The sequence below is a fragment of the Trachypithecus francoisi genome, unplaced genomic scaffold (genome assembly GCF_009764315.1).
Source record: "Trachypithecus francoisi isolate TF-2019V2 unplaced genomic scaffold, Tfra_2.0 Lachesis_group15, whole genome shotgun sequence".
In the NCBI taxonomy this organism is placed as follows: Eukaryota; Metazoa; Chordata; class Mammalia; order Primates; family Cercopithecidae; genus Trachypithecus; species Trachypithecus francoisi.
The window spans coordinates 32,716,901-32,744,349 of NW_022681460.1; the positions used below are offsets into that span (position 1 = coordinate 32,716,901).

Genomic DNA, 27,449 nt, shown 5'->3' on the forward strand with positions numbered 1-27,449 from the left:
AAAACAGAAATGGTAACAGTACTTACCTCTTGGATTTATGAATTTTAGTAATGCAAAAGTACTTCACAGCAGTGCCCGGGGCATACTGTGTGTACTCAATCAGTATCTAGTACTACTAAATACTTCTGTTGAAGACAAAATTTTCTTTCTCTTAAGCTCAACATCACTACTGATATAAAATCTTGGAAATAATTATTTCAGATCAGGTTTTCCAATCAGAAACAGGATTTCATATTTGAGATATAACATCCAATGCTAGCCCCTCTGAGAACTCCTAGGTGATCTGAAAAAGGTCATTGTAGGATGGAATCTTACTAAGCAAAGTTAAGAATGATAAGGTGAACTGTTAGGAAAAGGATTTCCATATGACTAGGGGATTAGGGCCACAGCAGCAAGAATTAGTATCTGAAGTTTACTAAAGTAACAGTTCTACAGCCCTAACTGGCATGTACCCATCAAAAATGTGGAGATGTAAGAGAGTTTAAAAATAAAACCATAAATTAAAGTAGTGAGATTTTTCATCATTTCCATAAAAGGAGAGCTGGTTAATCAGGACAAATAAATGTTACCAAATGGATATAACAGGGCCAATGAAACAGTGACATACATGTATGGTAAGCAACCTCAGAAACAGGAAAGGCTGTACTTCCTCTTCACCAAAGAGACCATTCTGCTCCCAGAACGCTTGGTTATGAATACACTTGAAATGAGAGCTTTATCAAAGCATGAACCCAGGACACATGCTTTTAAATTGGCAGTTAACATTCCTGAAAGCCATGGCTTAACAATGGTTATAAGTGATGTACTGCTTAAAGTAAAACATGAGCTATACCTGATTACAAATTACATCCAGTCTGTACAAGTTGTGTGCATACCATACTTTAATAACCAAGACAATTCGGCTGTTTTTCCAGAGTATATTTCAGAGTTGGCATATAACCCGTATGTAACAATATTGCTATGATTTTAGTCATATTTAAGGGTCCAAAATATGTTCACAAAAGAACAGTTTGTGAATGTCAACCGGTTTTTGCTTTATATTCCTTCAAAAACATTCCACCCTGGTCATTCACACTAACCTACATCACTGAAAATAACCAAAATAATTCACAGTCTCACCTCTATGTAAAAGTTCTAATTGACTCAAAAGGCAAAGGACTGCCCTGCTTTTGAGGAAGGAAACCTGCAAGGCAAGTTCTCAATCCCTAAAACCAGGCAAAACTGTTCCAGTGCAGTTGCTGTAGCCATGTATTTAGGCTTCGTATTTATAGAATTAAATTTGAGAATGAAACATGGCCATACATACATTGCAATAAGCTGCCTCCCATATCAAAAATACAATGCAAAATGACTTGAAGACATTTCCAATAACACATATTTGAAAAACTGAATGCTTAGAAATAACTCCTGCATCTTTCTTTAATTAGGAAGTCATTGCCACACTTACAAAGTTAGAGGCAGTAATCTATATTAGCGTGTGATTAATCAAAGAGTGCACTTACTACCATGAACTTGGGCCCTATGTCATAGAATTTTTTTGCCTTTCCCCCAAAGAATCATTTGCTCTTGAAGTAATAGGCTTTTTAAGGCACATTTTAACAAAAACCCATCATATACCCAGCTTAAACATGGAAGCTCCACCTGGTTATAGTAATAAATATACCTAAGTAATGTGTGATTTACCAAATAGGCTAGTGTCTCTAGCTTGAGGATAAAGTCATATTAGAAAACTGATTCTTCATTTGCTTATTCAAAGTGAAACAACATGTAAAAAATATTAGAGAATTAGATTTGTAACAATAGCCCATAAGTGCCAGGTCTGTTGGCAAAGGTCCAACAGGATATAGCTCTGGAGATTAGGGAGCCCTGGGCTCCTAACCATCCAGGTTTCGGAGTAGGAATCATGAGGAAAGGAGTTAGGTCACCTTAATTATTTTTAGAAATCTCCTTTCAAAATGCACAGACCCTTGGGAGGCTCAAACCTTAAACCCCAACCAAATATCATCTTAAATTCAGTTACCAGCTTCAAAGAAACAGGACTTGGGGAGAGGAAGGAGAGAGGTTGGAAAGAAGCCACAGAGAGAAGTGGGAAAGTTTAGGCTGGGCGCAGTAGCTCAGGCCTGTAATCTCAGCATTCGGGGAGGCCAAGGCAGGAGGATTGCTTGGGGCCAGGAGTTTGAGACCATCTTGGGCAACACAGTGAGATCCTGTCTCTACAAAAACAAAATTTAAGAATTAGCCGGGTGTGGTGGTGCACACCTGTAGTTCCAGCTACTAGGGAGGCTGAGGTGGAAGGATCCCTTGAGCCCAAGAGGTAACAGTGAGCTATGATCATACCAATGCACTCCAGCACAAGCAACAGAATGAGGCCCCCTCAAAAAAAAAAAAAAGTTTCAAGTATAAGTTGCTTTAGGGACTTTATATATTTTGCTAGGACCAACTTTGATGTTCTTAGGAGGCTCTGCTTTAAAAAAAAAAAAAAAATCTCATTTTCTAATTCCCCACAAGCATGCCTTAGGGGTGCTAACCCTGGAGAAGCACATAAAATCTAGTTGGAATGATTTAGCATAGGTGTAGATTTAGGACTCTTAATTTCCTGTTAGTCTGAAGTAAACGTAAGTGAAAGAATTTCACAGAAACAATTACACAGCTAATTGTAATGTCTCTCCAGCCATCCTTTTCCCACTGACCTTTAGGGGTCTTCAGGATGACTCTTCAGCCTTGCAGAGCATGCTGGTGGCAGGCTGAGCTGGGCTCATTCATAAGGTGAGAACAAGTGGAGTACATGAGGCACATTATCACCAGTGAGAAGGAGATGTGGAGATGATAGAAGTGACTGACAGGATTGAACTCCATGGTGGGGATCTGCAATTTGTTCTATTCACTATGGTCATGGAGCAATAAAGAACTGGTTCTGAATAAGCACTTTAAATGCAGCACACCAGACCATCGCACAGGGCCGAAAGTCCAGAAATGTATATATGTTTTTTAGTCTGCAGTTGCCAATCATATACTTTTGGGACAAGTTTGGGCCTCTGATGTTACTTTAGCCCTGGGTGGCAGGTACAGAAAAGCCTCCAGAAACCCTGCAATTCAGTGACATTCTTACTTCTCTCCAGTGATCGGCACCATTTTGGAAATCTGGTCCCAAAGTTTCAAAAGAATAGTAATGCAACAAAAAGAAATAACCTCTCTGTACAAAGTGATTATAGAGATGTGTGTTGAGGTAAAGAGCTTCATAAAAACCGTTGAGCAGGGAAGCACAGCCACCACTATAGAAATCTTTAGGTAAGTCTGGTGCTAACATTATTCTACAAAACTGTTTACACCCATTATAAATAGGGGACAGTTCTTATTGCTCCTGGAGCTTGTAGCTCCAATCTGTTCCAGCTCCATTGAAAAATGATTTTTCTCAACAACTGGTAGCAAAGATTTCCAAATTTACAAAAAGTCATTACCAATGCATCACTTTTTGATTAATTTCTGATTGCCATATAGATATGGACTACAGTATGCATGTCCTTGACACCAAGTACAGAAAAAAAGCTTAGAAAAGTTGTTTTATCAAAGTTCAATTCAATGAGAAACATGAAAAAGTGCAAAATATGTACAGTTCCTGGCAGTTCTTACATGGGATTTTTTTGAATACAGACCATAAAATTTTACATTTGTGTAATGAAAGGACAATGGATTTCACATCACTGTTAATATACAAGTTTTTTGCTTCAAAGTGCTTACTTTATTTATAAAAGACAAGATCAAGAGGGTTGCAGGAATTTTTTTTTTTTTTTTTTTAACAACAAATGCATGGTATGTGTCCCAATCTCCTTCTTCCTCTTCCTTTAGTGCAACATGGCGCAGCAGTCTCATGGATAAGGTCTGGTTTCAAAAGGTGTTCCTGAAACCTCACCTACAGCAGCACTCTAGGGGCCCCATTAGGGGTGGCCCCCTTTTTCTTCTGCAGCCGATTCTGAACCTTTCGGGATTTTACTACTTTCATTCTCACCTCAAAAACTTCATGAATGGCCTTCCGGAAGCAATGAAAATTATAGTCAATTAGCCCTGGAGAAGAGAACAAAAATACTTATAAATGTCACGTAGAAATAATCTCCATCTTTTCATGGGACCCATGGCCAGGACAAGCCAGTAGGGGGCAGTAGAGGATGGTCTTAGCATAAGGACCACAGATTTCCCTGGGATGTCTGCAGTTGGCTTTCAGAAATTGCTATAAACCTTTAGGAATTATAGGCAAAGTCTTGTGAAGGAAAATTTTTCCTGAGGCAAGGTTCCAGAGCATAGACCATATTTTCAAAGGTTCCTAGGACCCTAAAAGATTTAAAGAACCACTGAACTGAACTTTTTTTTCAAACTTTCAGAATTAAAGATTTCTTACAATTAAGAGAAATCTGTAATGAAAAATGTGTCTCCCCAAAGGGCATTATTAGACTGACTCTGAGTAGAGGCAGACCCTGACTTGGAATCCCAAAGCTGTGTATCAATCAGTATTTACTGAGTATCTATTATATTTAAACCATTCTCATAAGCCCCGGGGAAAGCAGAGCCCCTAATTTCAGAGTGTTAACAGTCATCTCACCAACTCCAGCAGAAATTCAACAACCAATGATACTCAGCTTTTCAGTACTAAGTATTTTAAGTGGAGAAATAGTAGGAGAGAATCTTCTTGTGTTTTCAGAAATATATCAGTGACACAAAAAATAGAATAAAAGATAATCCAAAGTCTTGAGGAGTGCATTTTTCATCATTACTAGTAATTTGTAAGTCCTGAGAGCAACGTTATGTTTACACCAATTAGGATAAGGTGGTCAGTTCTATTTACTATCTTTAAATTTATTAAAATAACTAGCCCAACAATTACTTCTATCTATCAGGGGATGCTTCTAGAGCCCCGTCCAAAGGACGAATTAGGATTCCAGCCAAGGATTAAATTCTTCAAACTAGTTATACAACTAACTGCAAGGGGAGGGCACCATCTCGGTTTCCAGGAGCAGGAAAACCTCTGAGTAGTGCCCTCTACTGCTTCTGCAGAGATAGTGAACCACTAGTGCAGTAAAACCAGCAGTCAATTTCCTCAAGGAAAGACTACTGACACAAGCAACGGGAAAAGTAATAAAAACAAGGGAGCAAATGAACGATTTTTAAATGGCAATTTGAATATGAGATGTGAGAGCCTCAAGATTCTCTGCTTTTATGTGCAACAAAATGTCCTAAAAAGCTTAGCTAAAAGAACTTGGCTCAATGAGAAGGGTACAATGAAATACTCAACTTGGGAAATTTCAGACATATCCTATTGTTCTTATTTTTGAGGCAGGGTCTCGCTCTGTCACCCAGGTGGGAGTGCAAGGCTCGGTCACAGCTCATTGCAGTCTCAACCTCCTGGGCTCAAGCAATCCTTCCACGTCATATTTTAATTTTTTCTAGAGATGAGGTCTCACTATGGTGCCCAGGCTGGTCTTAAACCCCTAGGCTCAAGCAATCCTTCCACTTTGGCCTCCCAAAGTGCGGGCATTACAGGCATGAACCACTGGCACCCGCCCCTATTGTTCTTGACAAACCTTAACATATCTTTGCACATTTCAAAATGTAACAGTAATCTTGCTGTGTTTGGAGTTTTAAGAAGTAAAAGTTCACAACTGAGACTTTTTAAAAACAGTAAACATCCATAAACAGTGTTTGCTATTTGAACCCTCATGAAAAGCTTTTGAAAATATGTGAACAGAGACATAAACAAAATAAACACTCTCTTCACCCCACCTACAGTTCATAAGGCCCCACATCCTTCTCTGGTTCAGGAGTTCTCAACCCTAGCTGCACAGTAAAATACCCAGGCACCAGGCACACGAGGAGGCCAGGCACAGCACAGTACTTTGGGAGGCCGAGCAGGGAGGATCACTTGAGGCCAGCAACCTATAGCCCTGACTGCCATAAAGTGGTGGTGTGATATTGAGGGAAAGTCATTTATATTTTCTAGGCCTGAGTAAAATCATCTGTGAAAAGAGAGGGTGAAACAAGGTGTATTTCTGTGTATCTTTTTTTTTTTTTTTTTTTTTTTTTGAGACGGAGTCTCGCTCTGTCGCCCAGGCTGGAGTGCAGTGGCCGGATCTCAGCTCACTGCAAGCTCCGCCTCCCGGGTTTACGCCATTCTCCTGTCTCAGCCTCCGAGTAGCTGGGACTACAGGCGCCTGCCACCTCGCCCGGCTAGTTTTTTGTATTTTTTAGTAGAGACGGGGTTTCACCGTGTTAGCCAGGATGGTCTCGATCTCCTGACCTCGTGATCCGCCCGTCTTGGCCTCCCAAAGTGCTTGAGCCACCGCGCCCAGCCTCCTATCTATCTTTAAAATTCCATGATCTATTATATAATCTGTTCCTGTTTCTAGCAAGATGAAAATAAGGAGTAAAAGATGAACACCATTTAATTTAAAGTTTTGAGGCCAAAGGACACAAAAAGCAATTTGGTCAGTCATGGTACAAACAGGAAAAATACAGAACATCACTAAGCAGCAAGAAAATGTAAATTCACATAATATACCAGCTTTCAATTATCAACTTTTAAAAATACTAATACCCAATATTGATAAGAACACAGCACAATAAGTATTCATATTCTCTTTGCAGCATAAAACCGGAAAATCTTTCTGAAGAACATTTTGGTAATATGCATTAGAAGCCCCCAAAATGGGCCTACCCTTTTGATCTAAGTAATTCCACTTGAAATTTTTCCTTAGGAAACAACCAAAGATGCACATAAATACTTAGTGCAAAAGAGGTCATAATGGTATTATTTATAACATCAAAATCTAGAAACAATATAGATGTCTGAAAATAGAAGAATCTAATACAATCATTAAAATGATGTGGTTAAAAAAAAGATGGTGAATTGGAAACATGTCTGTAATAATTTAAGTGAAGGTTATAAAGTAGAATTCATCATGCAATCTATTATAGTTCTTTTAGAAAATGCATTATGCAAGAAAGGACTGGAAAAGTATACAGGAAATGTTACCTGAATGAGAAACATTGATAATTATTGTTTTTTTGCTAAATATTTCTAAATTTTCTAAAAGAATCTATTACTTTTCTGATAAAAAGAAACAATCTAAATTATGTTTTCATAGCCAATGAATTAGGAAAATGTCATTACATACATAAGTGAAATACATATAAAACTATATTAGAATATAAAACTATATTAGACAATATGGCCCCAGTTTTGTTGGAAGGAAGGAAAAAAAGGAATGAAGGAAGGGAGAAAAGGAGCGAGGGTAGGAGGGAGAGGAAATAAGAGAGGAAGAGAGCCGGACGAGGTGGCTCACTCCTTTAATCCCAGCACTTTGGGATGTCGAGGTGGGAGGATCCCTTGAGCCAAGGAGTTTGAGACCAGCCTAGGTGAGAATTATGGTGAGACCCCAATCTCTACAAAAAAAAAAAAAAAATCCAGGTGTGTTGACATGTGCCTGTGGTCCTAGCTACATGGGAGGATGAGGTGGGAGGATCACCTGGGCCCAGGTGGTCAAAGCTGCAGAAAGCCATGACTGTGCCACTGCACTCCAGCCTAAGTAACAGAGCAAGATCCTGTCTCAAAAAAAAAAAGAGAAAGGAAGAAACAAAATTCCAGAAATTTAACATGGGTAGCTCTAGATGGTGGTTTTATTCTATGTACTTTCCTAAATTTTCAAAGCATTTTTAATTTAATGGATTTATATTGCTTATAATATAGGAGGAAAAGGCTATTTCAGGATATGTTACTATTACATATTCAGGATATGTAACTAATTATTTGTTGGAGATTTTTTTTTAACCCAACAAATTAGTAAACCATACCCTGTTATTAATAAAAGTCCCTAGCCACATCAGTAAGCTAGGGACTTTTGTTAGTAACTTTTGTTTAGATATTATAGAAGGGGGAAATTAGTTTAAATTGCTTTTGTTTCAAAATAAAACTGAATTTGATCCTAAAAAAACATTCGGTGTAGTTAAGTATATTCATGGTCTTCCCTTTTCGGAATCATGATGCCATCCCCGTGTTCTGAAGATTTAAGAAGTATTTTGAGGCTGAACAGAAGTCAAACCACCTGTTTTCCCCTCTTTTACATGGGAAGAACAAAAGATCACACGGTTACCTAAGACCTTCTAGAGGTGTGGACCAAAGTGGAGACCTCCACCCTCAATATAGGCTGAGAGTCTGCTCCCTGGTAAAAGACTTCATTCACTGCCTGGCAACAATGCCCCAGCTAGCTTCCCCCTAGCAGAGATGCCAAGGCCCCTGGGAGGATCATGGGGTTCCACTTCCACCTCGCTGCAATCGCAGATGCACCACTAGAGGGCAGGCCAGTTCACTGGCCCAGAAGCTGACACTGTGGGCAGGAGCCCACCCAGCTCTGGCCTCCCAGCCAAGGGGGCCTGTGACTGGCATCTGGAAGTTTCGAGGGGCATGCTGTTGTCCCACATTCAACAAACAATACATGCAGTAGCAGTCTGATGCTTCTTTTAATGCTTCTTTTAAATCATACCAAAAAGTTACCTTTTCTTTCAAAGCTTTCCTCTCTGACAAAGCAAACGAGAGCCAGGAACTTTGTCACCTCTTTTAAATAAAGCACGGTTGTATTATTAAGCTTTATGATGGCTGTGGATTCCTTGTCATAGGGGGTTCCTGCTCCATCTTCTTTGAGACTAAATGGGGACAGAAACCAAAACATATGTGACCATTGAGAAAGAACTAGAAACTAAGCCAGTGACAGAGACCGGCTTTAAGCCACAAAAAGTGATAATCGTAAGTTGTTTACACTTGCAGTGCCTTTCAGCAAAAGATCTCAGAAACACACGGGCACAGAAACATACACAGTCCTCAACAGTCACTTCCTACTGACAATGAGTGGCTATCTGCAGCAGCTGGGCCACTCTCTAGGCACCTGAAGAAGCCAGCTGAAGGATGAGGTTAGCTCTCCCCACCTCCGTAGCCAAGGGCTTCTTGTTTTCTCATCTAGAATAGCCGGGCTGTTAAAAGCATGGTCTGATGAAACACTAAGACAGGCTGAAGATATGTTCCAAATTCAAGGAGTCTAAAGAGACCTGAAAGCCAAGTGCTAGACTGGATCCTGAATTGGGAAAAACTGCTACAAAAGATAGAATTGGGACCACTGGGAAAATCTGAATATGGTCTATATATTAGATAATAATGTAGCCATGCTAAATTTGCTGAACCGTGAACTGGTTCAACTTACTCTCAAATGGTTTACCGAAAAGAAATGGATACACAATATGTATTAGAAAAAGAGAGATGTAGCAAATATGGCAAATTGGTAAAAACTGATGAATCCCAGTGAAGAGTTGTACAGGAGTTCATTTTACTACTCTTGTATATTTTTGGTAGGTTTGAATGTTTTTTCAAAATAAAGAGTTAAATAAGATATATAGGTCTATTTGGCCAGGCACAGTGGCTCATGCCTGTAATCCTAACACTTGGGAGGTGGGTAGATCACAAGGTCAGGAGTTCAAGACCAGCCTGGCCAATATGGGTGAAACCCCATCTACTAAAAATACAAGAATTAGCCAGGCACCACGTGGTGGTGCACACCTGTAGTCCCAGCTACTCGGGAGGCTGAGGCAGAAGAATCGCTTGAACCCAGGAGGCAGACGTTGCAGTAAGCTGAGATCCCACCATTGCACTCCAGCCTGGGTGACAGAGCAGGACTCCGTCTCAAAAAAAAAAAAAAGAAGATATATAGGTCTATTTAGAAAAAGTGTGATCTGTAAACACAAATGACTTCAGTTTGAATCTCAGTTCTTTTATTTGCTAGCTATGTGAGCTTGGACAAGTCGAATAACTTCTTTGAGCCTCAATTTCCTCATATGTACACTAACAGTAATTATTTCAAAGTTTTCTAATGAAGATTAAATGAAATAATGCATATATAGCACTAAACATAATGCTGAGAACATAAAATACACACTTATTATTACAGCTTTAATGACTGAAACTGTACCTTCTGAAGATACCTGTGTAATTAAAGAGTTATGAATCCTTTCCTCACAGGCAAAGGACACTTCCCTAAACCTTTTCCCCCTTACCTAAAACTGTACGTAAATTTTCTGATTTATTTTTACTCCCCAAATTTATGAATAACTGACCAGAAATTTGACTTAATTGGAATTGTGTTAAACCTTATCACATTCACTAAGAGCTAGCACTTATTAAACATTTACTATGTGATATGAACCAGTCTTAGTTCTCAAAATGCATTATCCTCTGTCTGCTATAAGAATCCTCTAAGTTTCTTTCTTTTTGTTGTTGTTGAGACAGAGTCTCGCTCTATCGCCCAGGCTGGAGTGCAGTGGCAAGATCTCGGCTCACTGCAAACTCTGCCTCCCGGGTTCACACCATTCTCCTGCTTCAGCCTCCCGAGTAGTGGGAACTACAGGCGCCCGCCACCACGCCCGACTAGTTTTTCTGTATTTTTAGTAGAGACAGAGTTTCACCGTGTTCACCAGGATGGTCTCGATCTCCTCACCTTGTAATCCTCCCGCCTCGGCCTCCCAAAGTGCTGGGATTACAGGCGTGAGCCACCGCGCCCAGCCTAGAATCCTCTAAGTTTCTAAGGAAACTGAGGCTACAGGAAAATAAGATAACTTGGTCAAAGTTGATGATAGGGGTAAAGCCAGGACCTCAAACCTAGATATGGCTAATTTCAAAGTTAATGCTTTAATCCTGTAAATACACAAGGGGGTAGAGTATCAAGCCAGATTTAATGAAAAGCCTGAATTGCACAAGAGTGTTTTTAGGAAATGTAGGTTTTTAGTTTCGAGAGTATTTTAAACTGCCATATACATGGCCACTTAAAAGTAAATTGTGAGGCTGGGTGCAGTGGCTCATGCCTGTAATCCCAGCACTTTGGGAGGCTGAGGCGATCACCTGAGGTCGGGAGTTCGAGAACAGCCTGACCCACATGGAGAAACTCTGTCTCTACTAAAAATACAAAATTAGCTGGGCGTGGTGGCGCATGTCTGTAATCCCAGCTACTCGGGAGGCTGAGGGAGGAGAATTGCTTGAACCCAGGAGGCGGAGGTTGCAGTGAGCCGAGATCACGCCATTGCACTACAGCTTGGGCAACAAGAGTGAAACTCCATCTCAAAAAAAAAAAAAAAGTAAATTGTGGAAGTTCTTTTTTTTTTTTAAAGGATTCAACTCACTATAACCTACCAAAACATTAAAGAAAAACCTTTTAAGTGTTGGACTTCAAATGTTAAAGATGCTTTAACAGAATTCGTTAACTTCCATTGCACTGCTTTTAACTACTATATTTTAAGGCTCAATCTCTCTTGCTTATAAGTAGTGTTCTGAGAACAAGAAACTGAAACATTTAACATGTTTTATCCAGTGAAGAAAATGGCATTTAAATTTCCAAGTAAATACAATACTATGTAGATATTAAACACTGTGTTTATTAGCAGCATTTAATAATACAGGAAAATGCCGGGCGCGGTGGCTCAAGCCTGTAATCCGCCAGCACTTTGGGAGGCCGAGACGGGCGGATCACGAGGTCAGGAGATCGAGACCATCCTGGCTAACACGGTGAAACCCCGTCTCTACTAAAAATACAAAAAACTAGCTGGGCGAGGTGGCGGGCGCCTGTAGTCCCAGCTACTCGGAGGCTGAGACAGGAGAATGGCGGGAACCCGGGAGGCGGAGCTTGCAGTGAGCCGAGATTGCGCCACTGCACTCCAGTCCGGGCGACAGAGCGAGACTCCGCCTCAAAAAAAAAAAAAAAAAAAAAATAATAATAATAATACAGGAAAATTCGTAAGTGATAATGTTAAATGAAAAAAGCAGGATATAAAATTTTACATACAATGTGATCTCATTATCCTAAAAATTACGCATGGAAATAAGAACAACTATATAAATAATGTAAACACTGACTGTCTCTAGGTGGTGAGATTATGGGCTACTTTAATTTTATTCTTTAGACTTTTATGTATTTTCTGCAATGAGCATGCATTACTTTCACAATCAGAAAAAAGGTAAACATTAAACAAATTAGAAAAACAAAAACTCCACCAAAAATTACAAGTAGATATTGATGAGGTCTGCAATTGCAAAAACTGTTTTACTACTCAAGTTTTTCATCTATAAGCAATGAAAACGCATGAAGATAGAACATATTTTAAAGTGTGTGCGTGTGTGTGTGCATGCGCGAGCACAGAACTGCCAGCTGGGGCACAGCCTCAGCTGAGAAATTCCTGAGGCACCAGGTCACCTGATTCTAGGGCCTGCTGGTCTCCACTGGGCAGCTGGGGAGGGGCAGCAAGGCCTCCAGTTACAAGACCACCTGCTTCCTCATTGCCTAAGAGGGCCCCAGGCTCTGCACACAACCCTGCCTCCTGCTGGTTAACAGGACTGGCTTATTGCTGCTCCAGCAAACAATCTGAGGAAACCCCAGAGCCCACAAACCGTCTGTGACCTAGACTGGTTCTTACTGAATCCTGTGGGTTCTCAGAAAACTGTACTCCACCACAGAAAAACCAATCTGGCAGCAAAGCCAGGCTGCCTCCTCCTAACCCCTCCCTACCCATGTTTGTTTTAGCTGGGTAAAAGTAACTCTGATTAACATCATTTACATGAACAACTTACCACTTACATCTAATGACCATATGGCACAATAATGATCATGCACATTGTTAAGCATGTGCCAGATTAATTGTGTTGTTCATTGTACTTGATTACCATGGCAATCTGCACTGTAATCAGGGTGCGTTCATCTTCCATGACTATTTCTTTTTTTTTTTTTTTTTTTTTTTTTGAGGCGGAGTCTCGCTCTGTCGCCCGGACTGGAGTGCAGTGGCCAGATCTCAGCTCACTGCAAGCTCCGCCTCCCGGGTTTCCGCCATTCTCCTGCCTCAGCCTCCCGAGTAGCTGGGACTACAGGCGCCCGCCACCTCGCCCGGCTAGTTTTTCTATTTTTTAGTAGAGACGGGGTTTCACCGTATTAGCCAGGATGGTCTCGATCTCCTGACCTCGTGATCCGCCCGTCTCGGCCTCCCAAAGTGCTGGGATTACAGGCTTGAGCCACCGCGCCCGGCCGAAAGTTCTGTTTTCTTTTTTTTTTTTTTTTTGAGACGGAGTCTCGCTCTGTCGCCCAGGCTGGAGTGCAGTGGCCGGATCTCAGCTCACTGCAAGCTCCGCCCCCCGGGTTCCCGCCATTCTCCTGCCTCAGCCTCCCGAGTAGCTGGGACCACAGGTGCTCCCACCTCGCCCGGCTAATTTTTTGTATATTTTTAGTAGAGACGGGGTTTCACCGTGTTAGCCAGGATGGTCTCGATCTCCTGACCTCGTGATCCGCCCGTCTCGGCCTCCCAAAGTGCTGGGATTACAGGCTTGAGCCACCGCGCCCGGCCAGTTTTCTAAGAATGATATGTTAACAAATTTTTTTCAGCAGAGGATCAGGAATCAGATCTGAATTCAAATTCTAGTTCCAATCCTTACTGATAGTGTGAGCAAGGGTAAGAAATGTAACCACTCTGAACCTCAGTTTTTTCACCTGTAAAATGAATACAGTACAGTTGACCTTAAACAACACTGATGTGAACTTCCTAAATCCACTTATCCGTGGATTTTCTTCAGCTTCTGCCACTCCTAAGACAGCAACATCAACCCCTTCTCTTCCTCCTCCTCAGCCTATTCAATGTGAAGACAATGAGGATGAAGACCTTTATGATGACCCACTTTCATTTAATGAATAGTAAATATATTCTTCCTTATACTTTTCTTGATTTTCTTCTCTGTAGCTCACTTTATTGTTAAGAATACAGTACATAATACGTAACATACAAAATGTATGTTAATCAATGATTCATGTTATCAGTAAGGCTTCCAGTCAACAGTAGACTATTAGTATTAATAGCTAAATTTGTCGAGGGGGAAATATATGCAGCTTTTTGACTGTTCAAAGGGTTGGTACCCCAACCCCTGTGTTGTTCAAGGGTCAAATGTAATTCTTGCCACATAGAATAGTTGAGAATTAAATGATAACCTAGGCACAGTGGCTCATATCTATAATCCCAGCTACTCGAGAGGTTGAGGTGGGAGGATCATTTGAGCCCAGGAGTGATCTATCCTGGACAACACAGGGACACCCTATTGCTAAAAAAAAATAAATAAATAATACAAAGCATGCAAGAAGATTATTAGCATAATGCCTGGCATTTGCTCAACAACTGTTATTATTGCATGCTAAATGGTGTATTTATATATAGATTTCAGTCATTTAAGACAAAAATGTTAAACTCAAGTAAGTAAATGTAAATGCAAAATGCCTGAAAGGTCATGAAGGAAGGATGGCTTGATTGTGGCCTTAAAGAATGTTGTACTTACCCATAAATACAAGAGATGTCAATAACCACATCTATCATATCACAGCAGAGTTCATAAGTTTGCATATCCACTGGAGTACTATCAGTTGCAATATAAATTTTACTGACCACATCAAATAGAAATGCCTTTTCAATTCCAGAATTCTGAAATAAAAAAAAAAAAATGCTGCCTTAAAGCAACAGCCAACTTCAGCCCATGTCATATCTACACAAAATTGAATGCCATTCTCAATGTAAAATACAAATGAGCAAAACTCACGTTACAAAAAATTTAAATTGTACCATTTTATTACAATTTAAACTTCACTGCCATAAACTTCTTTATACTGGACTTGCATAAGAAATAAAAAGGGGCCGGGCGCGGTGGCTCATGCCTGTAATCCCAGCACTTTGGGAGGCCGAGACGGGCGGATCACGAGGTCAGGAGATCGAGACCATCCTGGCTAACACAGTGAAACCCCGTCTCTACTAAAAAAATACCAAAAAAACTAGCCGGGCATGGTGGCGGGCGCCTGTAGTCCCAGCTACTCGGGAGGCTGAGGCGAGGCAGGAGAATGGCGTAAACCCGGGAGACGGAGCTGGCAGTGAGCTGAGATCCGGCCACCGCACTCCAGCCTGGGTGACAGAGTGAGACTCCGTCTCAAAAAAAAAAAAAAAAAAAGAAAGAAAAAGTAGAGGCTGGGCGCGGTGGCTCATGCCTGTAATCCCAGCACTTTTGGAGGCCGAGGCAGGCAGATTACCTGAGGTCAGGACTTTGAAACCAGCCTGACCAACAGGGAGAAACCTGTTTCTACTAAAAATACAAAATTAGCCAGGCATGGGGGTGCATGCCTGTAATCCTAGCTACTTGGGAGGCTGAGGCAAGAGAACTGCTTGAACCTAGGAGTCGGAGGTTGCGGTGAGCCAAGATGGCGCCCCTGCACTCCAGCCTGGGTGACAAGAGCGAAACTCTATCTCAAAAAAAAGAAAAGAAATAAAAGAATTTGAATTATCACAAATTATTTATTTTAGATAATCAAATTGAGCAATATTTCCTAACAGAGATGTATACCTGCAGTTAGGAAAAGGCCAAGTAAAAATACTTTTACTGACTGTAAATTTTAAAATAAGCTTAGAAACACTAAACAAACACACTCAAAATTGTGTAGTGATAGAGTAAACGTTCAGTACAACCAAGAGGTCTGCCTCAATTCAACTCAGCAGAGCCTACCTGGAGCTGGTAGTGTGTAGGGTTCATTCAGCACATCATTCACAGCGTGTAAAACTTATAAAAAGCTATTCAACCGTCTGCGTCTTACCAATAAAACCAAGCTTTACATTCCCTACCTCTGGTGGGGCTCTATTAATATTGAATGATTGCCTACAACTTGAATAAGCACTCCAGTTATACCAGTGGAGTGCAGGAATGCATTTGAGTACATTTTATTTTTATTTATTTATTTATTTTTATTTTTAGAGACAAGTTCTCGCTCTGATGCCCAGGCTGGAGTACAGTGGCATAATCATGGCTCACTTCAGCCTCAAACACCTGGGCTCAAGTACTCCTTCCACCACAGCCTTCCAAGTAGCTGGGACTACAGGCATGTGCTACCACACCTGGCTAGTTTTTACATTTTTTTTTTTGTAGAGACAGGATCTCACTATGTTACCTAGGCTGGTCCCAGACTCCTGGCCTTAAGCCATCATACCGCCTCAACCTCCCAAAGTGGGGCATGAGCCACCAAGCTGGGCCGGGAGTTAAATTTTTTTTTTTTTTTGAGACGGAGTCTTGCTCTGTTGCCCAGGCTGGAGTGCAGTGGCTGGATCTCAGCTCACTGCCAGCTCTGCCTCCCGGGTTTACGCCATTCTCCTGCTTCAGCCTCCCGAGCAGCTGGGACTACAGGCACCTGCCACCTCACCCGGCTAGTTTTTTTGTATTTTTTAGTAGAGACGGGATTTCACCATGTTAGCCAGGATGGTCTCGATCTCCAGACCTCGTGATCCGCCCGTCTCGGCCTCCCAAAGTGCTGGGATTACAGGCTTGAGCCACCGTGCCTGGCCAGGAGTTAAATTTTAAAGGACCTAAAACAACACGTAGGAGTAATCTTTAATACTCAAATGACCTTGAAATGCTATAGGAGCAATTGGAAATAAGATCTTTTTCACTCTTGCAATGCTATTTTCAAATTCTACAAGTGACTCAAACAGGAGCATATTATTTACTTACTGAGATAAAGATGTTCAGCAAATTCTCCAGAGTTGGGAGTTGTGGAATCAGTTTCTGAACCACTTTGCTAAAAGCTTCAAATATTGAATGATCATATATGCTTGTCAGATAAAAGCTGAAAGAGGAAACGGTATTTCATCATGTTTTCCCTTTGAATGAGGAACAGGCTGCTTAGGCTATGTCAATACACCGGTAATCTGCCTTCTGTATCTATAGTCCTAACAAATAAAGTCCAGCCCCCTTCGGAGTTTACAGTGACCTCGGTAGAAAGCAAGCCATTCCTCCCCACCTCCCAAAAAGCCCGAGCTGTGCCTATTCTCATCTGCCAACTGGCAAGCTTAAAACTGCAGCAATCTGTGTCCATCCCAGCTTCCTGACATTCTGCAGGACAATCCATGCCAGATCATCTTTACACAAGCCTCTTAGGTTGTCCCATTAGTAACTTCTATTCTTGATATTGAAGCAAATTTTTTTTCCATTTCCCAATTTACAAAATGAATGATGCATGTACTACCTCACAAAAAATGACAGAGACATTGTTTTCCTTTGTGAGGATTCCTATTTGTATTGTTTTCAGACTACTCCTTTACTTATAATTACAGATAATATCTTTATCAAGAACTGTAAACTTTAGCATCAACTAACTACTAGAATTATATTCACGGGTTTTCTATAATGTGTTTTTCATGTGAGGGGAGAACCTTAGCTTTGACCATCTGTTAAAAAACAAAAAAACAGGCCGGGCACGGTGGCTCAAGCCTGTAATCCCAGCACTTTGGGAGGCCGAGACGGGTGGATCACGAGGTCAGAAGATCGAGACCATCTGGGCTAACCCGGTGAAACCCCGTCTCTACTAAAAAATACAAAAAACTAGCCGGGCGAGGTAGCGGGTGCCTGTAGTCCCAGCTACTCGGGAGGCTGAGGCAGGAGAATGGCGTAAACTCGGGACGCAGAGCTTGCAGTGAGTGGAGATCCCGCCACTGCACTCCAGCCTGAGCGACAGAGCGAGACTCCGTCTCAAAAAAGAAAACAAAAACAAAAAAACACCACTTTCACTAAAGATTAGCATTAGCACATGCAAACCTCGTTTTCCCCTAATCCTATCTGTCTACAGCATGAAACAGGGTAAAAAGGTAAATTACTGCCCATGCCAAGCCAATCATGGTGACTCCGAACCGCAAACTGGCTTTCTTCCATCCTTTATTGGGATCCTTAAGGCTTTTCTGTTCTCACCTGAGGTGAATTTTTTCTAATCCAGCATCTGCAAGGTCATCGTTTGCCCGCTGGTGAATATCTCTTTGGGTTTCAATTTTGTGGTCATCTGACAGACCATCCACTTTATGAATAAACACCTCGAAGTTGATGTCGGTATTCACTTTGTAGGCCCTGGTCACCGTGAGGTGGAGCCTGGCCAGGGCTTCCATGTAATCGTCCTAGGACCAAAGGCAACACCTGTGAGAGAAGGCTGCTTTGCTTCCTGACCCTCCTCCCCCCCACACACAGTTCACCTGGAAACTATGTGGCTGCAAACCCCTGAAATCTGTTGCAAAGGTTCCCCTCAACAAGCTGGCTTCTTAGAATTCCAGTGTGAAAACTTAAGTTCTGTTAACAAAGAGAGGAAAAAGAAATGCTAAAAAAAATGCAGCTGATTTAGGCAGTTATGACTGAGGTTGATGACAGTCATAAAGATCAGAGTTGGCAGGGCACGGTGGTTCAGTGCTTCCAGAACTTTGGGAGGCCCAGGCGGGCAGATCATGAGGTCAGGAGATCAAGACCATCCTGGCTAACACGGTGAAACCCCGTCTCTACTAAAAAAAAAACCAAAAAAATTAGCGGGCGTGGTGGCAGGTGCTCGTAGTACCAGTTACTTGGGAGGCTGAGGCAGGAGAATCCCTTGAACCCGGGAGGCAGAGATTGCAGTGTGCCGAAATCACACCACTGCACTCCAGCCTGGATGACAGAGTGAGACTCGGTCTCAAAAAAAAAAAAAAAAAAAAAAAAACCAGAGTTGCGGTTTCAGGAAGAGAAATGGACCCAACTCCCCAACTCCACATAAGACCTTCCCCAGAATACTGTTCATCCTAACTCTTCCAGTCTCTTGTGAACTGTGATGAACAATAAGAGATGGAGGCATGACACAGGCCACTGGGCAGATGGGGAAGGAGGTGGGGAGCAATTTTAAGAACCACTGGTTCAGTGCAGAAGTCAGCAGACCAAAGTCTGCAGGCCCTGTGCCTGTTTCTTAAAAGTAAGTTGTACTGGAACGTGCTCAATTGCTTTCATATTGTCTAAGGCTGCTTTTGTGCTACAGTGGCAGAGTTAAGTTTCCTCTAGAGAAACTCCTCAGAGACAGTACAGTCTACAAAGCGTAAGATGTTTGCCATCTGGCCCTTTACAGAAAAAGGCCCCTGGTCTAGAGTAATTGCCCCAAACAATACTAACTTTTTTCTTCTTCCCATGCCTATAAAATGCCTGTGTATTCATCTCTGTTTAAGAAATGAAACATTTACACCAAAGCCCTCTGTGTTTCTCCTCATCCTCCCAACCCATGCTACCCTCTACCCCCTCATCCTCTAGAGACAACCACTATCCCAAGTTTAGTATTTATTCTCACTCATGTATACATTAATACAGACATATATATCCCCAAACACACAGAATTCATTTACATTGTTTAAAAATGGAAAGAAATATTAAGTTGTGTGTATATTATAGTTTGCCTTTTTCATTCAACACTGTCAGTGGGATTCACTTACATTGAATGTTATGTAGTACATAACTACAGTACATTAGTTCCTTTTAATGGCTCTATAAAACTTCCTTTTATGGATGATCTATAATTTATCATAGATTTGCTTGCTGATGGACATTGTAAATATTTCCATGTATATGTGATTACAATGATATGTGTACAGTCTCATGTACACATGGCTTACTCTGAAGGGTGATTTGTCGGGTCATAGGTAGGACTGCCTTGACCGTACCTGGAAGTGTGTAAATAGCATCTGATGCTTCAGACCCTCACCAACAATTGGTGGTGTCAGATCTCTTATTTATTGCCAATTTGAAGGGTGTGAACAGGTCTTGTTTTCATAGCAAAAAAAAAAAAAAAAAAAGGAAAGAGATCTGTAGGACAGAATCTAAATGCCTTCTCCCACCGCACCTCACCCCTGCCACTTATGGCGTTCCAATACAACTTACTTTTAAGAAAGTAAGAAAACAGAAAGCCAGTATAATTAGGGGTGTTTTCTGGCATTTTTCTATGCTCCAAACATCAATAAAAATGTATCCCTAGTCTCTAGGTAAATCAAATATTAATTATACAAATAGGAAACTATGAAGAGGGAAAAACGCAAATGGAGTCCTTCCCATCCTTCACACTCTACAGAGTTGTTTAGAATAAAAGACAAAAGCCAGGAGCAGTGGTTTGCGCCTGTAATCCCACCTACTGGAGAGGACTGCTTGAGTGCAAGACCAGCCTGGACAACACAGTGAGACCCCTATCTCTAAAAAAAAAAAAAAGGGTGTGTGTATATATATATTTTATATATATATATAAATATATTATATATATATATAAAATTAACCAGGCTTGGTGGTGCACACCTGTAGTCCCAGCTACTCGGAGGCTGAGGCAGGAGAATTCCTTAAGTCCAGGAATTTGAGTTTACAATAAGCTATGATCCTATGATCCTGCCACTGCACTCCATCCTAGGTAATAGAGTGACAGCCCGTCTGTAAAAATTAAATAAAATGAGGCCAGGCGCGGTGGCTCATGCCTGTAATTCCAGCACTTTGGGAGGCCGAGGCAGGCAGATCACGAGGTCAGGAGTTGGAGACCAGCCTGACCAACATGGTGAAACCCCATCTCTACTAAAAAGATACTAAAATTAGCTGGGCGTGGTGGCGCATGCCTATAATCACAGCTACTCAGGAAACTGAGGCAGGATAATTGCTTAAACCTGGGAGGCAGAGGTTGCCATCAGCTAAGATCGAGCCACTGCACTCCTTCCTGGGCAACAGAGCAAGACTCCGTCTCAAAAAAAAAAAAAAAATTAAATTAAATGAAAGGCAAATGTCGGATGCTGGGTCAGCAGATTAAGCATTAAAAACTAAAGGTATTACTGTATGGTTCCACATAGATGAAATTCTAGAAAAGGCAAACTAAAGTGACAGCACTTCAGTGGTTGCCTGGGGCTCAACGTTTCAGGGGACCACCTGAGAAAGGGCACAAGGGAACCTTTGGGGTGGTGGAAATATTCTATATCTTAAGGAGAGGTGGTTACATGATGTACACATTTGTCAAACCTGTGGAACTGTAGGGTTAAAATGAGTGCATTTTATTGCATGTAAATTACACCTCAAGAAAAGTGTTACTGCTGCCTTTAACTGAGGAGGGGAGTTAAGGGAACATGTCTGTGAGCAAAACTACCCAATGTCAAGAGAATATCACATCTCCAAAGATTGGAAATTGCTACTCTAACCTCCCTGCCAAGCATATAAAATGGTCTCATTACCAACTAACTGATAAAGAAGCATGTAGCTACAAGGACTAAAAAGAAAAAAATACTTGGTTGGTTAGAACAGAAGGATTGCAGGTGATTTTTCCCATTGTTTATTACTTTCTATGACAAATAAACATTAATGTGAAATACATTGCATAGTTTCTACTCTGAAATTAGATCTGGGGATTATGGGCAGGTCACAAACACCAGCACAGGTCAAGAAGAAACTCTCTTTTGGATCCACAGGCACATGTGCAAGGGCTTCAGGAGATATGGTGCATTCTGCAGGCTGGGGAGCAGGGCTGGGGTGTCACCACAGATCACGGGAACCACTCTTGCTTTCATTCTTTTTTATTTCATGACATTCTCTGAGGACACATTTTCTCCTTAGGGATATATTTATCTGGCAATCCTGTGACTGGAAGGAATTCATGAACAAAAAAATAAAAATATGAGGTGTGAGACCAAAATAGCACTGCTTAGAAATAAAGCAAAGGGGCTGGGTGTGGTGGCTCATGCCTATAATCCCAGCACTTTGGGAGGCTGGGCAGGTGGATCACAAGGTCAAGAGATTGAGACCATCCTGGCCAACACTGTGAAACCCTGTCTCTACTAAAAATATAAAACTTAGCTGGTTGTGGTGGCTACCTGGGAGGCCGAGGCAGGAGAATCACTTGAACCTAGTTAGCGGAGGTTGCAGTGAGCCGAGATCGTGCCACTGCACTCCAGCCTGGCGACAGAGTGAGACTTCATCTCAAAAAAAAAAGAAAGAAAGAAAGAAAGGAAAGGACACTCAAGTGCTGTGGACACACTTCCCCAAAGTTTTGATTTTCCTGTCAGTGCTTCTAATCACATCCCATAAAGGTTCCTGCAAATATGATTTTTACACACTGCTTCCAACAGAAAAGTATACTAGGTTTTGAAACTGGATATTTAATTATTCCTTATTTTAAATAAATTACAGCATTTAACAATGCTTTTCCTACTCTTTATTTTTATGTGTGTTTTTTTTCTCTTTTTGAGACAGGGTCTTGCTCTGTCACCCAGGCTGGTGTGCAGTGGCACAATCATAGCTCACTGCAGCCTCAAACTTCTGGGCCTAAGTGGTCCTCCCGCCTTGGCCTCCCAAAGTGTTGGGATTATAGACATGAGCCACTGTGCCCAGCCTCCTCTTTTTAAAAAGTATAACTTTAGGCCAAGCACGGTGGCTCACGCCTGTAATCCCAACACTTTGGGAAGCCGAGGTGCGTGGATCACGAGGTCAGGAGATTGAGACCATTCTGGCTAACACAGTGAATCCTCATCTCTAGCTCATCTCTATTAAAAATCAAAAAATTGGCCAGGCATGGTGGCGGGCGCCTGTAGTCCCAGCTAACCTGGAGGCTGAGGCAGGAAAATGGCGAGAACCCGGGAGGCAGAGCTTGTAGTGAGCCAAGATCACACCACTGCACTCCAGCCTGGGCGACAGAGCGAGATCCCGCCTCAAAAAAAAAAAAAAAGGATAACCTTAAAAAATGAACTTCTCAAACATTCCTATATCTTTCTCTGCCCCACAAAAAACACCCAAGAGAAGAGCCAAGCATAGTAGCATGCATCTGTAGTCCCAGCTACCTGGGAGGTTGAAACAGGAGCCCAGGAGTTTGAGGCTGTAGTGGATTATAATCACACTTGTGAATAACCACTGTGCTCCAGCCTGGGCAACATAGTGAGACCTCGTCTGAGGAAGAAAAAAAAAAAATTCAAGAAACACAATTAAAATAAAAAACACATTTACCAACCTAAATTGAAGGTCTGCCTTCAATTTAAAAATAGACAGATGTACCTATTTTAGCCATATTATAACCATATTAGAAACACCTAAAAGAGATTACACTGTACATTTGAATTCCCATAAATGCAAATTGCTATGTAAGCACAACATGGTATTTAAGTAAGTACTTACTAACCCATTGTCTTGTAATGATGAGTCATCTGGTTGGAAATCTACTCACCGATGGGTAGGACTACTACAGCTACCCAGTTCAACAACTACAGAAACAGCTGCTGCGTGAAATGGAGCTTAGAAGAGAGAGATAAGCATGACATTCCTAGAGCCTCCCCTTCCCTACAGCAGCATGCACACACCCCATCCACTCCCCTCGAGCTCTAAGCTCCCTAATTTATGGTGCTGGCAGACCTGAGACAGTAAGGCAGGGGATACTGCCAAGACCACAGATGGGCCAGAAAACAGGTCAGTACAAGTGGGACAGTCAGGAAAGCAGCTGCTGACAGCAGGCCCTGGACGTGGTGCAGGTAACACACGTGTTTCTGGGTAGGCCCATGGGAAGAGAGTAAACTGCTGATCACCGATCAGGCATTGGATTTGAAGTCTCCCTCCTCCACACCCCTACCAAAAAGGAAAGAAAGAACCCCTCTAACCATTGGCCATGCTCCCACAGCCATACACGTACACAAATGCAGCCACTTGGAACTGAGAGGCTTAGTTGAAAATTTTGTTATTATTATTAAACAGGCACCTAGTTCCTGAATGAACTTACGACTCTCTCAGGCATGGGGAGTCTGCTCAGAGGATGGTTCTCGAGCATGGGCTCAGAATGATATTATCAGGAATAATCTTTGTAACACTTCAGCCCTAACAGCTCTGGTGCTCCTAGAAGGGCCGGGTGTGCTTAGTGGGGCAATGCACACCTGCAGCTGGCCAACCTGTCTCACTATGGGTCCACAGTTATAGGGAAAGGGTACAACCTGAACCTCAGAGTTGGTTCAGTGCATGCAGAGAAGGGCTGATGCCATTTATTTCCCCCCAGCTGCAAAAGGGAGCCCTTGGGGACCCTTCAGGCTGGGCCACGGGTCTTGGGCATTTTCTAAGAGCCCCAGACATGGATAGTTTGGAAAGTACCAATGCCCCATCCTGCTGTAATCCCCTTCCTAAAATGTATCTGCCTGATACGCACCTGTGGTCCTACTGTCTCCCTTTGCCTCCCCTTTACACCAACTCCAGTAGAAAAGCCCCAGGATATTAAAAACCCAGGGTGCCAAGGAGCCAATGCAGAATACTGGAAAAGAACCTGCTACAGGGATGACTAGCGACTGAGAATGGGGCTCTTCAAAGCATAGGAAACGGGTTCCCAATTCTTTGCTTCCAACAAAGTGAAAGGAGAACCTACTCCGGAAGCCTGTTGATAAACTACTAAAAGTAATTTTTCATGATAGAAAACTGGGTGATTTAGGGGATATAACTTGGAAGGAATCTGAATAGCTAGACAAATGCTAGAATAAAACACACCTCATATCCACCTACTTACTTATGTGAACAAAGTTTCTCAGTGTTTATAACTATATAAACAAAAACAAAAATAGAACTGATGCCAAATATCGTCTTATTCAAGCATGGATACATGAAGTGGAAAAAATATCAAATATCCATCTTCTTAAGAGGGATATTTATCTCAAATTTTACTTTTTATATTTAATAATCATCTATAAAATACATAATATAATTATATTGTCTTAAGCAATAATTATAATAATTTGTTTCAGGGTCGAGCGCAGTGGCTCCCAGCACTTTGGGAGGCCGAGGTGGGTGGATCATGAGGCCAGGAGTTCAAGACTAGCCTGGACAACATGATGAAACCCAGTCTCTACTAAAAATACAAAAATTAGCTGGGTGTGGTGGCACGCGCCTGTAATCCCAGCTACTCAGGAGGATGAGGCACGAGAATCGCTTGAACCCAGGAGGCGGAGGTTGCAGTGAGCCAAGATATCATGCCACTGCACTCCAGCCTGGTGACAGAGTGAGACTCCGTCTCAAAATAATAATAATAATAATAATTTGTTTCAGAAGAAAAATGTTTACACCTAGAACTTTATCTTCATAGGAAATAATAAACAGTTGAAAATGTAAATTGATACACGTTTTTGTTGCAGAGAACCTGTGATCTTTTGTAGATGTTGACCAAGGGCCCCACAGTGGGGATGACATATTTGGCCTGAATGGGCCCCTCCATCAGTGAGGTTTCCTAGGTCTATGATTTGCTGAAGTGTCAATTGTTCCCTAATGCTCAATGGGTTGATTGTTGGTCACGGATGGAACGTTTTATCTTTGGAAAAGTCTGAGAGCCCTGACCAAAAAAACACTTGTTTGGTAGAAAGGTCTATTCCAGAGTTTAAAAGCCAAACCAAAAACATGGCGTGGGGTGGAGGGGACCGGCCAGGCCATCATACCCCTGAGACTCTGAGCTTTACCTGTGAGTCAATGACAAATATCAGTGCTCCTGTTCCCCGGAAGATCATCTCATAGTCAAATGTAGGGTCAAAAAAGTCAATCTGTCCCGGGAAGTCCCAAATCTGAAAATTGACAAAGGAGCTGTTGGAAACATCTTCCCGGCATATCTTGTTAGTGCTCTCCAAGAATAGTGTTTCGTTGGGAGACATTTTGTGAAAGACAACTTTCTGAATAGACGACTTGCCGCTTCTCCTCAGGCCCATGAGCAGGATTCTCGGCTTCACCTCAGTGCTGAAGGGGTCGCTGAAGTCCAGAACTGGAGAAACCACAAAATGAGAATGAAGGTGAGATGCTTTCACAGCGGTTAATTAGAGGAGTTTCACTTCCACCTCAAATGTGATTTATGATTCACAGATGATGCCACTCTTCCAAAGAGAGTGCTAACGGCATCCCTCCATTTAAACTCCAAGTCTTGCTGACCTTCAGAGCCTGAACACTTAACCACTGGTCTATACTTCCCACCAGGCAAAAGGGACAGCTTTTGTTAAGTGCAAAACACTCAACAATGCAGTCTCACCACTTCTCACACCGTCCCAGGGGCCAGACACCAACATAATGCCACATCACAAGCAGGGACTCAGGAGCGCGAAGAGAGATTTATTTCCAGGAGCAGACTGTCTGTGGAAAGAATCCAGGTCTGAGCATTCAGGAGCCATATTGTTCTCTGAGAAGTCATCACTAAAGAGATGCTTGGTGACGTGAGTTATGCCTCTCTCAGTCACCCTCCTATGGCTAGTACTCTCCCAAGCCACGAAGGCCTGGAAAGTGGGCCTTGGACTAGACATGGCAGGTTTGGACTGTGTTACACAGCCAATGCAAAGTCTGTGAGAGGCAGACATCTCTCAGGCCCACCCTGGTTCAGGGCCCCCATCCAGTAAGGTAGCTACTAGCCTAATGCAGCTATTTAAATTAAAATTGATAAAGCAATTCAAATTCTCCTCCTATGAGGTTTCTAGAGAAGCCAAGTTCATAGACACAGAATGTTTTCAGGGGTTGGGGGAAAAAAGGAATGGGGAGTTCTATGTTTAATGGGTATGTAGTTTCAGGTAGGGGAATATGAGAACATTCTGGAGATGGATGGTGCTGAGGGGCGCATAACATTCACATTGTTATGCGCCCCTCACCACCAAAAATGGTTAAAACTGTAAATGTTATGATGTGATATATATTTGGTCACAATAAAAATTTGAGGTTTCCTCAGTTTCATCATGGCTAATACTCAACGGCCACATCCAGCAAGTGGTTAACATACGGGACAGCACAGACACAGAACAGCAGTCCCCAGCCTTTTTGGCACCTGGGACCAGTTTCATGGAAAACAATTTTTCCAGGGACCAGTGGGGGTGGTGGGGTGGTTTCAGGATGATTCAAGCAGGTTAAATTTATTATGTACTTTATTTCTATTATTATTGCATTGTCCTATATAATGAAATAACTCTCAAGCCACCATAATGTAGAATCAATGGGAGCCCTGAGCTTGTTTTCCTGCAACTAAACAGTCCCATGTGGGAGTGATGGGAGACAATGACAGATGATCAGGCATTGGATTCTCACAAGGAGCGTGCAACCTAGATCCCTCACATGTGCAGTTCACAACAGGGTTTGCACTCCTATGAGAATCTAATGCCACTGCTGATCCCTTGAGCCCAGGAGGTCGAGGCTTGAGCCAAGGAGGTCGAGGCTGCAGTGTGCTGAGATCACACCTCTGCACTCTAGCCTAGGTGACAAAGTGAGACCGGCTCAAAAACAAACAAACAAACAAAAATTCGTAGAATTTAACAGTGTTGATAATTGCACACTTTTTGTGAATATACTAAAATCCATTGAGCTCTGTACTTTAAAAGAGCAAATACTATGGTATATAAAGTATATCTCAATTTTTTTAAAGGTTTCATGAATACACAAAAATAAAAAACCCAGTATGAAACTCAAAGAAGAATCGAGAAAAGAAACCAACGTCTTAAGAAAAAAAAAGAGCTGGGCACAGTGGCTCATGCCTATAATGCCAGCACTTTGGAAGGCTGAGGTGGGAGGCTCACCTGAGGCCAGGAGTTCGAGACCAGTCTGG

General features: G+C 42.0%; 1 protein-coding gene and 1 long non-coding RNA gene across 3 annotated transcripts in view; one reads left to right on the forward strand and one right to left on the reverse strand.

The window, feature by feature from the left end:
* The window catches only part of LOC117097079, a 23,662-nt gene extending 13,340 nt beyond the window's left edge, over window positions 1–10,322 (forward strand). Inside the window, exon 3 of the long non-coding RNA XR_004442793.1 lies at window positions 9,981–10,322. This is a non-coding gene — a long non-coding RNA (uncharacterized LOC117097079). The remainder of the gene's footprint in view (window positions 1–9,980) is intronic.
* Window positions 871–27,449, reverse strand: part of RRAGD (Ras related GTP binding D) — a 47,117-nt gene continuing 20,538 nt past the window's right edge. Inside the window, exons 2-8 of one of the 2 annotated variants that reach the window (XM_033234594.1) lie at window positions 25,899–25,999; window positions 25,342–25,637; window positions 17,825–18,024; window positions 16,592–16,706; window positions 14,387–14,529; window positions 8,540–8,688; window positions 871–4,062 (exon numbers count right to left, since the gene is read on the reverse strand). In XM_033234594.1, coding sequence (XP_033090485.1) covers window positions 3,911–4,062; window positions 8,540–8,688; window positions 14,387–14,529; window positions 16,592–16,706; window positions 17,825–18,024; window positions 25,342–25,637; window positions 25,899–25,935 — 1,092 coding nt within the window. In that variant the 5' untranslated portion in view covers window positions 25,936–25,999 and the 3' untranslated portion in view covers window positions 871–3,910. The remainder of the gene's footprint in view (window positions 4,063–8,539; window positions 8,689–14,386; window positions 14,530–16,591; window positions 16,707–17,824; window positions 18,025–25,341; window positions 25,638–25,898; window positions 26,000–27,449) is intronic. The other variant, XM_033234592.1, reaches the window with a different exon arrangement.